A 15,860-nucleotide genomic window follows, 5' to 3' on the forward strand; every position below is an offset into this window, starting at 1 on the left:
AACTTATCCAGGTTTTCAGTGTACAGGTGAGAGGCGGGTACACCTTTGACAGGTTGCCAGTCCATCGCAGGGCCAACATACAGAGACACATTCATACAGAACTATAGCCTCGTCCCCTCTTGATGTCTTTGGACTGTGGGAGGAAGCAGGAGTACCAGAGAGAACCCAGCAGGAACAGGGAGAACATGGAGACTCCACACAGAAAGACCCTGTGATGGAGCCGGGACTGGAACCTGGAACCTTCTTGCTGTGAGGCCACAGTGCTGACCACTGCACCACTGTGCAGCCCTAAATGAGCCAGTGAAAATTCTTTCTTTTAATGTCAATGGCGTTCTGAACCTGATTAAGTTAAGATATCATCCAAATTAAAGAAAGAAAAAGTCCAGATTGCCTCACTTCAGGAGATGCATGTGAACCAAAAGATCACTTGGTTGAAAAGAAAGGGTTTTAAACATGTTTTCTCCTCATCTGCCAAACGTAAACGTAACAGGGGTGTGGCTATACTTGTATCTAGTTCGCTTAACTATGAACACATCTTAGAAACCAGTGATGAAGGCAGATGTTAGATTACAGGAAGGATAGATAGATCACAATATTGAACGTATACGCCTCCGCTGGGAGTGATGGAGATTTTACAGACATGTTTGATTTAATGGTGGAATCTCAGGGCACAGTCATCTGTGGGGGGATTTCAACTTTAGACTCGATCCCAAATTAGACTCCTCCAACGCAACCAATCAGGAGAGCGCTCTCAGAAGAAAAGTTAACTCTGAGAAGAAACGGGCATAATTAATGTGTGGGGAGAGCCATGTGTCAGAGACTATACACACGATTCAGGTTCATTTAAAGTCTATGCTAGACTTGATTACTTTTTATGTTTAACGTGAATAGATTTAAGATTAGAGAATGACACTCTGATCATAGTCCTCTCTATTCCTACAGATGACGAGGAAAAGACACAACACATCGTAGAAACTGAATTTGCATATACTCAATGACCCTACCATAATATTCAATATAGAGGAAAACATTAAAGAATTTCTAGGAATTAACGGTACAGGGGGCGTGTCACCAGCCATTTTATGGGATACTTAAGTCCCAAGCAGTAATGAGAGGTAAATTGATCTCCACTACTTCATAGCTAAAGAGAATTAAGGGGCAAAAACTAGCAGATCTACAGACAAATTTAAAGCTGAAACAGGAAGATAGACAAACCAAATCCCACTAAGAAATTAGGAAAACACAAGGTGAAGTCAATGATCTTTACACACAGGAGGCTCAGAAGAATTTGATTTTTCTAAGATATATTATGAGATAGGAGGGAACTCGGCAAAATTCCTGGCATATTAACTATGCAAACAGTGGGAGGAAAGTGCAATATGTAAGATTAAGAACCCAAAAACTGGAAACAAAAATGGAAGAGACTCAGGAATATTTCAAGGTTTATTATAGGGATTTATACTCAGTTAGACCTGCCTTCACCAGGCTACCAGAATCAGCACAAGAGGAGACAATGTGTCCACACAAGGAGCTCAAGGTTTAACAAACGAGGTTTATTAGTGTACAGTGGTTTCTCTGAGGTACAACAAACAAGTAAGACGCTAATAAAAACGCACGGGGCGCAAAAACTAGAATTTGGAAAAACACCAAATCTAAACACGGGCAGCACTATAAGCTGAAGGAACGATAACAAAAAGGCGACCACCAGACGAACTCTGGGGTGAAATAAGAATTTGGGGGAAGAAAATAAATCAAGGCTGAGGAATCGCGAGCCAAATAGAACGGAAATCTAAGGAAATAAAAAGGGTCAGCACTCAGCTGCTATTATCCAGCAAATGACTAACAAAAAAACCACAGAAATACTGGGTCTTGTAGCACACCTTAGTGGCTCAGGAGAAAGTGGAGCGAAATCACACTTAGAAAAAGTAACAATCAACGAGGAGGTCTCTCTACTCAGACTAGAAAAATATAACAATGAAAAAACTAGAAAACAGCGACGAGGCAGCAAACTCGGAAAAAACGTACAAAAACGCACGGAAGGTGAGCAGGTCAGGACGACGGATGCTATTCAACATTCCGGCACATGGAAACAACCAGCTCAGACTTAAATACCTAGGGGGGGTAATCAGGGAATGGATTCAGCTGGTGTTTCCTGTGTGCCGCAGAGTGACTGACAGAGGGAGCAGCCAATCACCAACCAACAGGGGCGGAGCTCGGAACTGGGTGGAGAGAGAGGAATTAGCACAGGAATGCTGGATCATAACACTCACAACCAAGCGCTTCTGAGAAGAAAGCCATCAATATCTCTCTTAACCCTTACCCTCACTCCTAGACTCCCAAAATGAGGATTTAATAAAGCAAATCTCAGCAAAGGAAATGAATGCAGCTATCAACATACTTCAATCAGGGAAGGCAGTTGGGCCAGATGGGTGCAATTCCCAGTGCGATGGTAGCCTAAGGACAGAACTAGTTCCACGACTACAAAAGACATTTAATTTTGTCCTACAGGAGGGGGTCATTTTGACTATTTCTGTATCCCAAAAGAGGGGAAAGATAGACAAGAATGTGGGAATTATCGCCCAGTAAGGGTTCTCAATTCAGATTATAAATTATTCACTTCTATTTTTGCCCACACTGGAGAAGCTGCTACCTGACTTCATCAACTTAGACCAGACTGGTTTTATTCGTCATAGACAAGCAAAAGATAACATCAGAAGAATATTACGTATCTAGGAGACGTACAAAAGGACAAAATTCATTCTATTCTAGAGAGTCCAGACGCACAGACGGCTTTTGACTGTCGGGTGGGTTTTCTTGTAAAAGGTTCTGGGGAAGTTTGGTTTTCAAGATCAATTTATCAAAGTGATTAAGGCGTTATATGATAAACCCTCAGCCCACATCAAAGTCAGTGGTGATCTGTGTTGGTCTTTTAACATGAAAGGAGGGTGTAGACAGGGTTGCGCAATCTCGCTACTCCTCTTCAGTTTATTCCTAGAAGTACGAGGCCAATCAATAAGACAAAAGGCAAATACTAAGGTATTGTAATGTCAGGTGTTGAACACAAAGGGGTGATGTTGGCAGATGATGTGCTGGTCTGCCTGGGGGAGCCAGAGAGATCATTTAATGAATTGATGTCCACTTTGTCTGATTTTGGCAAATTATCTGGCTACAAAGGTAATATTTCAAAAGCTCAAGTGATGACACTAAACTATATAGTTCCTGCGACCCTTCGTAGGAAATTTAAGGTAAATTGGGAAAATGAGAATATGAAATATTTAGGGATACATTTGACCGAGGACCTTTTGGGGCTTTTCCGGGCAAACCATGTATCAATTTCCTCAAGAATAAAAGCAGATCTGCATGGCTGGAACCTGCTCCCCCGATCCCTCTGTCTCTTCAGGAACTTGCCCGTAGAGGTGAGAGGAAATCAATTTAGAGAATGGGACAAATTGATCTCTAGATTTGTTTGGCAGGGCCGGAAACCGAGAATTAAATATGTCACCCTTCAACTCAACAAGGAACTTTGGGGGGGTGTCTTCCCTGTCTACAGAACTATTATTATGGCGCACAGATAGCTCCCTTCCTATTTTGGACTAATGGAAAATACACGGCCAAGTGGAAGGGTATAGTGTCTAATAGGTCAGATGGGTTCCCTGTTCAAGCTGTCATAGCCGATGAGAGTAGAATGTGTCAGTTGGGAAAGTGGGGAACCCATGGTTGAGCCACACACTTCAAGTCCGGCAGAAGGTGATTAATATTTGCAATATACACAGAATGTTGAGCTTGTTCAGATGGTTTGCGTTTGGTTCTGATTTTAACCCCAACAGGCACGACTCGAGCTTCAAATCGTGGACAAAGTATGGTCTTACAACAGGGAAGCAGGGCTTGATACTTCTGAGGAGGCTTGGACTTCCAGTGGACAACATCGAGCTCCGTGGACTGGAGAAAGCATTGCTGGAAAAATATTATTCCATTTTTCAAGACTCCCCATCAGGAGAAATACAAAGGTGCAAATTTGCCATGTTGGAGACAATGTGGCTCGATGGCGGCTAATCACTATCACATCCTCGGGATCGGGACTGCCCCAAGTTGGAAGTGTTCTGGGGGGGTATCCAGGCTTCACTGAGCACAGCCTTTAACGCCCAGATCCCTCTGAGTTTTGATATTTTGTATCTAGGTCATGTTACTTTTTTGGATTGTAAACAACAGATAAAGTTGCTGCAAATACTCTTGGTGACAAGTAAAAAAGCAATTACCAGGAGATGGTTACCCTCGACCCCATCTATTCTGGATGACTGGACTGGAAAATTGAGCTACCCACTAAGAACCCAACGGTACAAATGTTATACAATTTGGAATAGCGGGATCATATTTATAAGCCCCATGAGAGCAGATTTTTATTAATTTCACTGGTACTATTGTTTTGTAATTCACTGATTTAAATTCTGACATGGTATTATGATTGTTATGATGACAGCAGTGGCAGGTGACCCCCTGGCTTCAGTTCAGAGTTCAGGTAAACTGGTCTGTGATTATAAAACTAAGAATTAAGTTGCATCCTATTTGAGTTCTCTTCAAGCAAATGTGGGAGCCACGTGGTTCTGCTTACTCCTGACATCTAAATGTTACGGACCCGGGGAGGAGGTTATGTACCCTTTGCTGTTTCCTTCCACAAATGCAGTGACGTTCTGGACACTTGTGTGACTGGGCTCTACAGAGCGCCAAGGAGGACAGACTTGAGAACTGTGACTACACTGTCCTTGAGCCCGTGTTCCTTGATGGTTGACGATGCACTTTTGCTGGACTCTAACAAACAAAACTGGAAGGACGTTTATTTTCATTTCTTTGAATACTGATGTACTGACCTATTTTACTGTCCCTTCCAAATAAAGATAAAATGAAAAACAAAATCTTCAAATGAAAGCTTTAAACATTGCAAAATTAAATGAAGTCAAGCAAACAAATGTACTGAATGAATCAGTATTTATTCATCTTTTATTTCTGCTCAACGTGGCACTGGAGCTCATGGGAAGGGTTGATGGATGGAGACTGACAGAGAGATCATGTTGCATCAGGGACCATGAAGAGAAAGCACATCAAACAAGATTGTGATGGCGTCGCACAAATGACAACGCCACGCCAGCTATGCTGGTGAGGTACTCTTAGTACACAGAAATGTCTACACCTGAAGTCAAATAGACAGAAAAAAACATCTGAGATAATAATCTGAATGTCCTTAACCAACAGTCCTCTCATACACCCAGAAATTAGCCAGCACCACAATCAAGGCACGGTGGTGCAGTGGTCAGCACTGTCACCTCACAGCAAGAAGGTTCCAGGTTCCAGTCCTGGCTCCATCACAGGATCTTTCTGGGTGAGTCTCCATGTTCTCCCTGTTCCTGCTGGGTTCTCTCTGGTACTCCAGCTTCCTCCACAGTCCAAAGACATCAAGAGGGACCAGGTTAATCCAGACTCTAAATTGTCTGTAGGCGTGGCTGGGAGAGCCAGTTGTTTGTCTCTATGTGTTGGTCCTGCCATGGACTGGTGACCTGTCCAGGGGGAAGGCTACTGGGAGAGGCTCCACCCCCCCAAGATAAGTGGTAGAAAATGGATGGATGGTAATCAAGACAACTAGCGACTCATATCTCACACTCCAGACCAGACCTTTTCTCCTGCTACAGGGGCTCACGAGTACCTCTTGAGGAACAAAGTGCTTTTACATAAAAAAGACAATTTCATACTTCTCAAAATGTGTCTTTTGTATTTTAAAATTTCATCCTGAGAAAAAAAAAATCAAATTGGTCCTGATGTTACACAATTGAGCAAAAGTGAGTGCATGTAATCATCTGAAGGACAGAGAGTGAGAGTAACACACGGAGGAGACAGAGAGACAGTCAGAAGAGCTCAAGTAGCTTCTGGCTCAGTCAGATGTGTGACAGTATCAGTGACAGTCCGGCATCCAGCAGCAGAGGCTCCTCAGCAGCTCTGACTGGTGTCCACGGAGTTGAAATCATCAGAGCCAATGGTGACGCTCCACTTGAAGAATTTGATCAGTGAACATCTTTACTCTTAATGGATGTCTTCAGCAATTCAGCACATACACAACAACACACGATGTTGAAAAGCATCTTCACTGTCCTGCTGTCCACTCTCATTTGACACATTTGGCCCTCACTGGCTCTCACCAGGTGGTGCACCTGCAGCTACAAGTAAGTGTCCATGTTCCTATGTGATATTTCCTGAAGTCATGGTTTGTGTAAAACATGACTCAGCAGCACCCGTGTCCATACAGATGTCGTGTTAGAGCCGCTTCATCTTCAGGGACAAAGAGATGCACTAGTGACTAACAGGACCGTGTCCTCCTCCTGGGACTGATGGAGCTCAACCAACACAGCTACATTTGCACCTACATCTCCACAGGTGAGCATGTGCAGCAGTCATAACTACTCTGAATACTTCAACATACATGTTTATGAGAGCACAGTGGGAGGGGAGGCTGAAGTGAAAGAGACTCCTTCAACACAGTTTTTCATTGTCCGCCATATTTCTGGGTCTTCTGTAACAGTGACACCATCCTGCTGTCCCAACACATCTGAGCTAGTAACCCTACAGTGCTGTAGTGCAGTAAACATGTCTGCCATTGTTTTGTACAGTGTTGAACTTAAATGGACCATGGAATCAGTGTGTGGAGGTGAGGTGTTGTGTTGTCAACAAATGAATAAGGGGGGCCTCTGGCGTGGTCAAACCCTGAACCCCTCCCAGGATGAAGACATCGTGGATGCAGAACATATTCAAATCTATGGTCAACAAACCTAACGCAGAGAAGAAATGGAAATAAATAAATAGATGACGGAATTAGAACTTTAAGAGCATTATAAAATCTGTAGAGGCACTTCTGAGCTCCCATGATCAACATCGCTCACAGTGACGACCGTGCAGGGTTCTTTTTCTTTCAAAAATAAATAACATGAGAACATTTGAGAACGGCAGCTTATTTGGACATCTATAAATCTCCATATTTCACAGTTGATTACTTCAACCCTTATTTTGGTGACACTCTTCACATCTGAAGATTGAAAAAAATTGTACTTTGGGAAAATAGAGCTTCATTATTATATGACTTTATCATTGGAACTACTGAATAGGAGTACCTGGAAAAATCTTTTTAGTGCAGTGGAAAAATGTTTCAGAGATCTATCACAAGCCAACAGCTCGGTAGTGATGTAACTGAGCGACTTCTGTCCTTCATAACAATATGTTTTCCATACTACATTTTCTTCCATGTATTTCTGAACTAGATTAACCATTTGCTACAACTGCCACTCTGTGGAAATTCAATCCATCCATCCATTGTCTCCCGCTTATCCTGTTAAAGGTTGCGGGGGGGGGGGGGGGACTGGGGCCTACTCTGTGGAAATTGAGACTTCTATTTATTGTTATTATTATAATAATCAACCCTTCTATTTATTGTTGTTATTATTATATCATTCTAATTTGTCATAATTGAGTTTTATTCACATTTTTAAAGCCCAAATTAAGTCCACCATCAATACTCAGCTACAGTGCCAATGCCAAGCTCAACATGTGGTTGTTATACATTCTGTCCACTAGAGGGCATTAAATGCTAAATGAACCAGCAACAGGCATCACATTGTCCAGTCCTACGCTCCAGTAGTGAGAAAATGAATAACATACCAGAGGTAGAAATATTAGTTAGCATCTATCATTAGCATTGGTCATCTTGTATGAGTGACATAAGTTTCTGATATGACGACAGAGTGATAGAGGAATGAGATGTTTTTGTTGTCCCCCAGAAAGTTAGAATGTCAGGGTTGAGGTATGTTTGTAGTTCAACAGCGAGTGGTCATCTTCATGGTTCCTCCACCAGCAGCCAAAGGGACTGTCCAATTTGGATGCTAATCTTCCCCAATGAACACCACTTTGAGGATGGTTGAAGCATCAGTGGAATGGCTAGCAGGACAGAGCTAACGTTAGGCTAGGTAGATTTTTTTGTTCAACTGATCAACTTAATGTAATTTGTGTTGAGCAAAAATAACTCTGTAGCACAGGGACATTACTGTTCACATTAAACCCTCATTCAGCTCATTCAGCATAGAGTCTATTGGCAGGGAATCACTGGAGGTGCTGGTTAAGTGCATGGGTTTCCATTCAGTAGCCTAGAAATCACAAGAGGAAGCAGGCAGCTAACTCGTATCCCTGGTAATCGGTCCAGAGCGGTGACATCACACACGCATGTATGTGTGGCTTCTACAGCTTGCGTTCTCCAGAGAGGACGGCCTGGTAGATATCGTCTGTTAGAGATATGTAGCTCTTCTGCTGTTGGTCCAACACATACAGAGGATCCAAGATGGTGGCAGGGTTGAAGCCGCTCTGAACCAGCTGGAACTTCTGCTGCTTGAACGTGCTTGTCATTTCCATGACCTCCTGAGGACAAAAGCACACTATCAGTATCAGCAGCTTTCACACCAGATGTTCGGGTTAGGCGCAGGAACAGACATTTGATGACTGCAATAAGCCATTTCAGAATGGCAATGTAAGAGCGACCATGGAGTTGATCTGCTCTCATTGGCTTCCTGATGCGTTTCCCACCAAAGACGACAACATGAACAATGATACAGCTGAGAAGACAAACCTGCAACATTCTCTGGGCGTGTACACAGCAGCGGGGCAGTCATTTTACTACCTGGTGTACACATGGCACACAATAAATGGAGGGCAAGTTTAAAGAGATGTGTTTCGGTGTTTTGAGGTGGATTTCAGTCCCTCAGCCATCTTTGTCACCTTGTTAACCCTGTTGACTCCCGGGGCTGCAGAAACAAACCCTTTCACTCCTGCTGTGAGTGGAATTGCGACTTCTGTTACCAAATATTAATGTCTTTTGTCCTAAATATGACAACCCTTGTTGAATTCAACTTATAAATTTGAAGCTTAATAAATCAGCAGTTGATGTTTGCATTTGTCAATTCAAAAGTTGAGAACATTGTGAGAATGAGGACATGTATCGTTTTGTCTCAGATGACAGAAGGATTCTGACATGGAGACAAAACATTCAGCATAAAGATATGACAATAAAGAGAGCAGAGGTGTTCCGCCCTCCTGCGTAGTGTTCCGCCCTCCTGCGTAGTGTTCCGCCCTCCTGCGTAGTGTTCTCAACTGCTTCTGTCATTAATGGTTCTCTTCAGAGCACCAACGTGGAGCACTAGCAGCTAGGAGCCACTAGATGGTGTCACACCCCAGTTTATGAAATACTGCTGCATTGTTACCAATGTGTTTCAGATGTGTTCCTCATGTTCCTCTCCTCTCAGATTTAAGGCCACTTATGTTATATACTCTCACATCTTTTGGGAAACAAGTCCAGTACTGGACAAGACACTGATGCTGTTGAACTGGTCATAGTTTAACTGTAGATGTACACTTACTTTAGGAGTGGAGTCCTGGATAAATGTCCAACTCTAATTCTCTTTAAAGCTTGGAATGTCCACTGAGCGTATGTTGATGACACGCATCCCTCCATAATGTGCTATACCTGAGACAAGTCCAGAGGTGAGCCAGATCATAGGTGGGAGGAGGGAAAATTGAAATAATTCACTTCAATCTAATCCTGTCCCAGGTGTCATGTATCCTAATCTCAAATAAAAAGGACTAACAGAGGAAGAAAATGGTGGGAGCTTCTGGTTTTTATTTTCCATTTGAACAGCTTTGACCAATAACATTTGAGCGGACCTCGGTTACATCCAGGTAACCACAACAGACGGAGCAAAAATGTCTGCAGTCTGATGATGGAACAAGGTGGGTTTAGTGGTTTTAAACTGTTGAATGAACAAAACTGACTACTTTTGAAACAAACAATGCACATCTTTATCATCTTTCTACTCCATGCAAACGTCTCAAGTTGCTGTAAAGTCTATACACAATGAGCAGTGGACAGAGAGAGGAAGTCTGGGACCAGAAATCTGCTGGCGACACCGGAACCATGAAATACTGGCCCTTGTTCTCAGAGGCTACATCCTCAGACACAGCTGATGGAGGAAAACACGTGCACCCTGACTCTGCTCAGTCCGGACAGCAGCTACGCACCTGAAGCCTGATGAAGAGGGGTCGGGCGTAGGCCGGGAGATCCCTCAGCACACACTCAAAGAGTTTCTTCCCATCAAACACCAGACCTGGTTTCACAATCATGGCAGCCATTCCTGCCCTGCCCTCGTGCCCTGCGCACACACACACACACGTTATTAAAAATTAATAAATGACTGAGGAACAGTCTGAGGGTGAAGCGATAGGAGAACACACCTGGTATTTCAACTCCATACACATTGACTTCTTGGATAAAATCCACCAGGCCAAGCGTCTCCATCACCTCTGTCGTCGCCACATTTTCACCCTTCCATCTGAAATCAGAGAGTAAATATGTAAATATAAATCCTCAACACAGTGACAGATGAACCTCTAGCCTGCTAACACTGAGCCTGGATTGAAGAGGAATCCATCAATTTTACACATCAGTCTCATCCCAGACAATAGAGGCCAAAACATCTGCTTGATAGCCTCGATAGTCAAACCTGGATCAGATTATTCCATAGAGCAGAACTGCATCTACTTTCCCAGGTTGGTTCCAGTATAAGAATCAAGGAACATCTGTGACACACGGCAGCAGAGAACAGAGAGGTGGAGTCGTGCACGGCCTGAGTGGAGGCTGGTGCTCTTCCAGTGTTTATGAATAGAAGAAAATCTGGATGAAATTTCTATATTTACTCGTGGAAGAAAAAGCCTTGACACCAAGACACACCACACAATCAAGGGTGACAATTTAGAAACAAGAACGTAATTATTCAGGAACTCCAGCAACTTTGTATTTCACATGAGAATTGTGACCACAGACAGACTTTTATTTCCGAATGCAGCTGAAGCTGTGTCTCCTCAACACCTGCCAATGTTACATTTCAGACTCCATTCATCTATTTCCTCTCGACCAGGGCTGGCTAAAACTGGGGCCCAGCAGCCAGAGTTTGATTGCCAGATGTAATAACTAAAATGAAAGAATATTGTTAAATATTCGGCAGATCTCTTTCACGCTGTTATCATGTTTTGTGGGATACATGCTCTTTAATATGTGGGAACCCTGATAATTCCCTGGACCAGGGCATCAGTTTAGCAGGTTATGTAAGAAAGAATGGAGACAGCGATTCATGTATACAACATGTGTTTGCTTTTGGCCCATGGGCCAACATTCATTTTGAGTTTTAGCCTCATGACATCATCAGCTCCCAACCTCCTGGTCTTTGTCCCCGTGGTAAAGAATTCATCTGTACCTGAAGGTGTCTCCTACTCTGTCTTTGAAACTGATGAAGCCCTCATGGTCTTCAGCCATGAGGTCGCCGGTGTTGAAGTAGGCGTCTCCCTTTGCGAAGACGTTCCTCAACAGCTTCTTCTCAGTCAGCTGCTTGCTGCCAGCGTAGCCGAAGAAAGGGCTGAGGGCGCTGATCTTAGACAGGAGAAGTCCCGTCTCACCTGGCGGGACCAAACACTCAACTAGTAACAGGTCTTGTCTTTCCTCGTGGGTTTCATGTGAGGAGCTAGACTGTGGAACTCTCTTACCCTTCTCCACTCGCTGACAGAAGCCATACTGATCTTTCACCGGTTCATCTTTCACCATGTCGTACTTCACCAAATCATACTTGAAAAGGAGCTGCACACAAAGAGGGTAATATCATTACTGTGGGCCACAATAATCTAAATTAAAATGTCCACTATACTCTGATCACTGGCGGGGAAACATAACTGATGAGGGATCTGTTCTCTTAGAGAATACCAGGGGACCCAGTTGTCCGCCAGGTGACAGTACACACTGAGACTCATTCATGAAAGCTTCTTATGCACAATTTGTTCTTATACAAACAACATTTTTTGGGCCTCAATTTAATCTTGTGATTCAGAGGCTTGAGATGACTTTAAATCATCAGGCTTGCCTCCTGCCTGTAAGACTAAATTGAGGGCTAAATTACCAAATGTTCTACTATCAGCCTTCACACTAACAACAGGACACTGAGGTTTTCAAAGCTTGGGTGAATTTGCTAAATGAAGAAATTGTCTTTCAACGGTCACTGAGTTTTTTTCTTTCCTATTTTTTTCCCCGGTGTGGGAAAATGGGCAGCACATGCCCATACTTCATTACTGCTGATGGAGTATGGCATTGGGGTGGATGATGCCATGATCTTCCTCCTCCATCAAGCCCTCTCTCACCTGGAGAAGCCTGGGAGCACTGTGACAATCATGTTTGGTTTGGTTTTTTACATCTCTAGGGCTTTCAATACCATTCCTGAGGGACAAGCTGGAGCATAGAGGAGTGGACCATCACCTCACATCCTGGATACTGGACTACCTCACAAACTGCTGGCAGTATGTGAGGACTGGGGACTGTGTTTCAGACACAGTCGTCTGCAGCACGGGGCCCTGCAGGGAACATCCCGGCTCCATTCCTCTTCACCCTCTACACTGCAGACTTCTCCCACCACACACCCACCTGTCACCTGCAGAAGTTCTCTGATGACTGCAATTGTCAGCCTCGTCACAGATGAGGACAGGGAGTAAAGAGAACTAACCCTGGACTTTGTAGACTGGTGCCTGAGAAACCACCCCCAGATTAACGCGAGGAAAACCAAGGAGCTGGTGGTGGACTTCTGCAGGCGGACGCAGTTCCTCTCGATGCTGGTGAACATCCAGGGAATGGACATTGAGATGGTGACATCTTATGAATATCTGGGTGTTCACCTGAACAACAAACTGGACAGGTCAGGCAACACCATGGCCATCTACAGGAAGGGTCAGACTCTACCTGCTCAGGAGGCTGAGGTCCTTTGGAGTGCAGGGGGCACTCTTGAGGACCTGCTATGATACGGTGGTGTCATCAGCCATCTTTTATGGGTGGTGTGCTGGGGCAGCAGCATAGCAGCAACAGACAAGAGGAGACTGGACAAACTGTTTAAGAAGGCCAGCTCTGTCCTGGGATGCCCCCTGGACCCAGTGGATGTGGTGGGAGAGAGGAGAATGATGGCCAAGCTGTCTACTCTGTTGAGACTCCCACCTATGCACAACACTCTGACAGCACTGGAGAGCTCATTCAGTGACAGGCCTCCTTCACCCTAAGTGTGTGAAGGAGAGGTTCTGCAGGTCCTTCCTACCTGCAGCTGTCAGACTGGACAACAAGCACTGCTCCCAGTGACCACCCCTCCCAGACCCTGGACAATCTCGTGTGCAATACTATCACTTTACTGTACAATACTTAACACGGTACCGTTCAATTCCAACACTTATGCTGCCCACCACTTATGCTGCTAGTATTTATTGTAGTTGATTGTAGTTATGATAGTGAATTATAGTTTTTATTGTAGTTTATTATAGTTTCTGCTATTATTGCTCTGTACTTTTTATGCTGGTACTTCTCTGTTTCTGCTGCTGTAACAGTGCCAAATTCCCCACTGGGGGATGAATAAAGGTTTATCTTATCTTATTTTCCACATTGAAGATAAAAACTACTATTTTTCAGTATTAGTTTCTATATTACAGTAAAAGGAACAATGTTCTACACAGATGGAAGACAGCATTTTCTTCAGGCTAACATGAACCACTTTACCGTGTTTGGAAATGACAATTGTGTTAGCTCACTTAGTTTATGTTCTGAAATCGTTATGTTTTATAATGTCACTTTTATAATGATGTTGTGGGCCAACAAGAGCAGTCTAAGAATATCCGAGGTCACGGCTTAAGGCTCTTTTGTAACGCCCCTGATTAGCGGCAGCTCCACGGACTAGCATAAGCGTGGCTAATAGCCTCTCCGCTGGTCATCCCTCGACTGTCCAAACAGACTTACTGAGTAATCACCAGCTCTAATTATGACTTGGACATTCTGGCTCAAGATGCATTACAATCCAAGGGTGAGCCAGATCTGAATCTGCATCCAGAACTATTTGTCAGAATCCTTCACCATTATGAGGGAGCAGCAGAACTTGGTGCAGAGGAGCCCTGTCGCTACTGTACTAGCATCCAGTGCAAGAAATGGGCCGGAACTCAGCAGGACTGAGCACCGGCACCTCATTATCCACCTTCTAGTTCTCTTACTACTTATTGAGTACTGCAACCTCCTGGTGAGTCACTAGTGCCCACAGTGTTCCATCCTCCCAGTGACATGATATGATGATATTGGCACCATATCAGGCTTAGTTAGCCCCCCCCCCCCACCCCAACAGTGCAAGCCATAGGCTTAGAAAATCGCACATAAATGTGCAATAATGCTAACATGGATAAAACAAAATTCCTCTGGATGCTGCTGCATCAGTGCAGTAGGAGCCAGCTGCTGAGGACAGCAGAACTCCCTGCAACATCTACACACTCACAACATGGAGACTGCCGTCGGCTGCCTGTTGTGGCGACTGTCAGACTTTGTGCTGTGGCCACAGTGCACCTGGCTGCTGCAGGAGGGACCAGGCTGACAACTTCTGCAGGGTAAACAATTGGCTCATTGTAAATAGAACTAGGAGTCCACTGTGGACAATCTGCTGAATGGGGTACGGTGACACGTTTAGACCGTCACGTTTAGACCGTCACGTTTAGACCGTCACGTTTCGACCGTGACAGCACAAACAAAAAGTCAGCTTCAGGAAATAGATCCATGAACATAAAGAGTCTCTTGCTTACATGTCCAAATAGACATTTATGTGCTGTGGTAAGAGCAGATGTAATGCAGTGTTCAGTTCATAATAATAATTTGGTAAAGGATGTACAAGTATGTATAAATCACAAGTGTTATTTAAGAGATATTTAACAATTATGACAGAAAATACAATAATTTAATTCACTTGATCTGTTTTTGTTTATGGTTTTCTTTCTACTTGTTTCTTTGTCCTGTTCCTGTAATTCAGTCTTTGGTTCTTCAGTACATTGAACTATAACCATGTGAGGTTAGGAACAGAGTCACACCATGAGCCCCATGGGGTTCCTTCAGTCTTCCTTGCATGCTCCTCATATTACATAATCTTGGGATTGTTTCTTTTGTGCTAAAAACACAAGCATGCACACACACACGCACACACACACACACACACACACACACACGCACACGCACACTAACCCACTAAGACTGTGTGTGACACTAAGACTGACCCTTTAAAGAACCCTGAGATGGAGAACCCTTGTTACACACATCCTGGATTATACGTGATCTGGCAGATCACCGCTAAGCTGTCAACCCCTCCCCCCACCGTTCGCAGACACTGAAGGGGTCGGCACACAAGTCTGCCTGTCTGCTCAAGATAAGCAGGCAACCCACGGGGGTGTTACATGTATGCACCTGAGAATATAAAAAGCGATACATCAGGCAGCCATTAAATATCTAAAAATAGATCTGTATCATACAGACAAGGTGAGAGGTTCACATGCTACTGTTGTTCATCTGTGTTCCAAATGTTAATTGTTTCAGAGCTATAACACTCAACCATATTGGTGAGTTTACACAGAAGGATGTGTTCAAAATGTAAACAAGAATGGCCACCTCCACTGTTGTACGCCTCCAGGTATAATGGCCAGTACGTAAATGGACTTATCTCTATACAGCACCTTTCTAACTTAGAGGCACTCAAAGCGCTTTTCAGTGTCCACTCACTGTACCTCTCACAGTCATGACATTACAATAAAAGTGACCTTTTACTTTCAAGATATCATTTATCTATATTGTAAAAATCAGCTTAGCCTATCAGCTCATCCTGAGGTCCAAGCAGATGTTTGTGCCTCCAGCTGCAGCCACGTGTAGCAGTGGTTGGGTTATCCTTGTGTGACCTGTATTATTG

The 15,860-nt window shown here is 43.9% G+C and overlaps 1 protein-coding gene across 1 annotated transcript in view; it reads right to left on the reverse strand.

Moving 5' to 3' along the window:
* Positions 1 to 4,998: 4,998 nt before the first annotated feature.
* slc27a6 (solute carrier family 27 member 6) overlaps positions 4,999 to 15,860 on the reverse strand; it is a 29,625-nt gene continuing 18,763 nt past the window's right edge. Inside the window, exons 6-10 of the mRNA XM_086186584.1 lie at positions 11,617 to 11,707; positions 11,331 to 11,529; positions 10,312 to 10,409; positions 10,099 to 10,229; positions 4,999 to 8,445 (exon numbers count right to left, since the gene is read on the reverse strand). Of these exons, the coding sequence (XP_086042710.1) occupies positions 8,269 to 8,445; positions 10,099 to 10,229; positions 10,312 to 10,409; positions 11,331 to 11,529; positions 11,617 to 11,707 (696 nt within the window). The 3' untranslated portion in view covers positions 4,999 to 8,268. The remainder of the gene's footprint in view (positions 8,446 to 10,098; positions 10,230 to 10,311; positions 10,410 to 11,330; positions 11,530 to 11,616; positions 11,708 to 15,860) is intronic.

This window comes from Aulostomus chinensis, chromosome 19 (assembly GCF_037954235.1).
Source record: "Aulostomus chinensis isolate RoL2024-O1b breed Wild chromosome 19, RoL_Achi_v1.0, whole genome shotgun sequence".
Classification (NCBI taxonomy): Eukaryota; Metazoa; Chordata; class Actinopteri; order Syngnathiformes; family Aulostomidae; genus Aulostomus; species Aulostomus chinensis.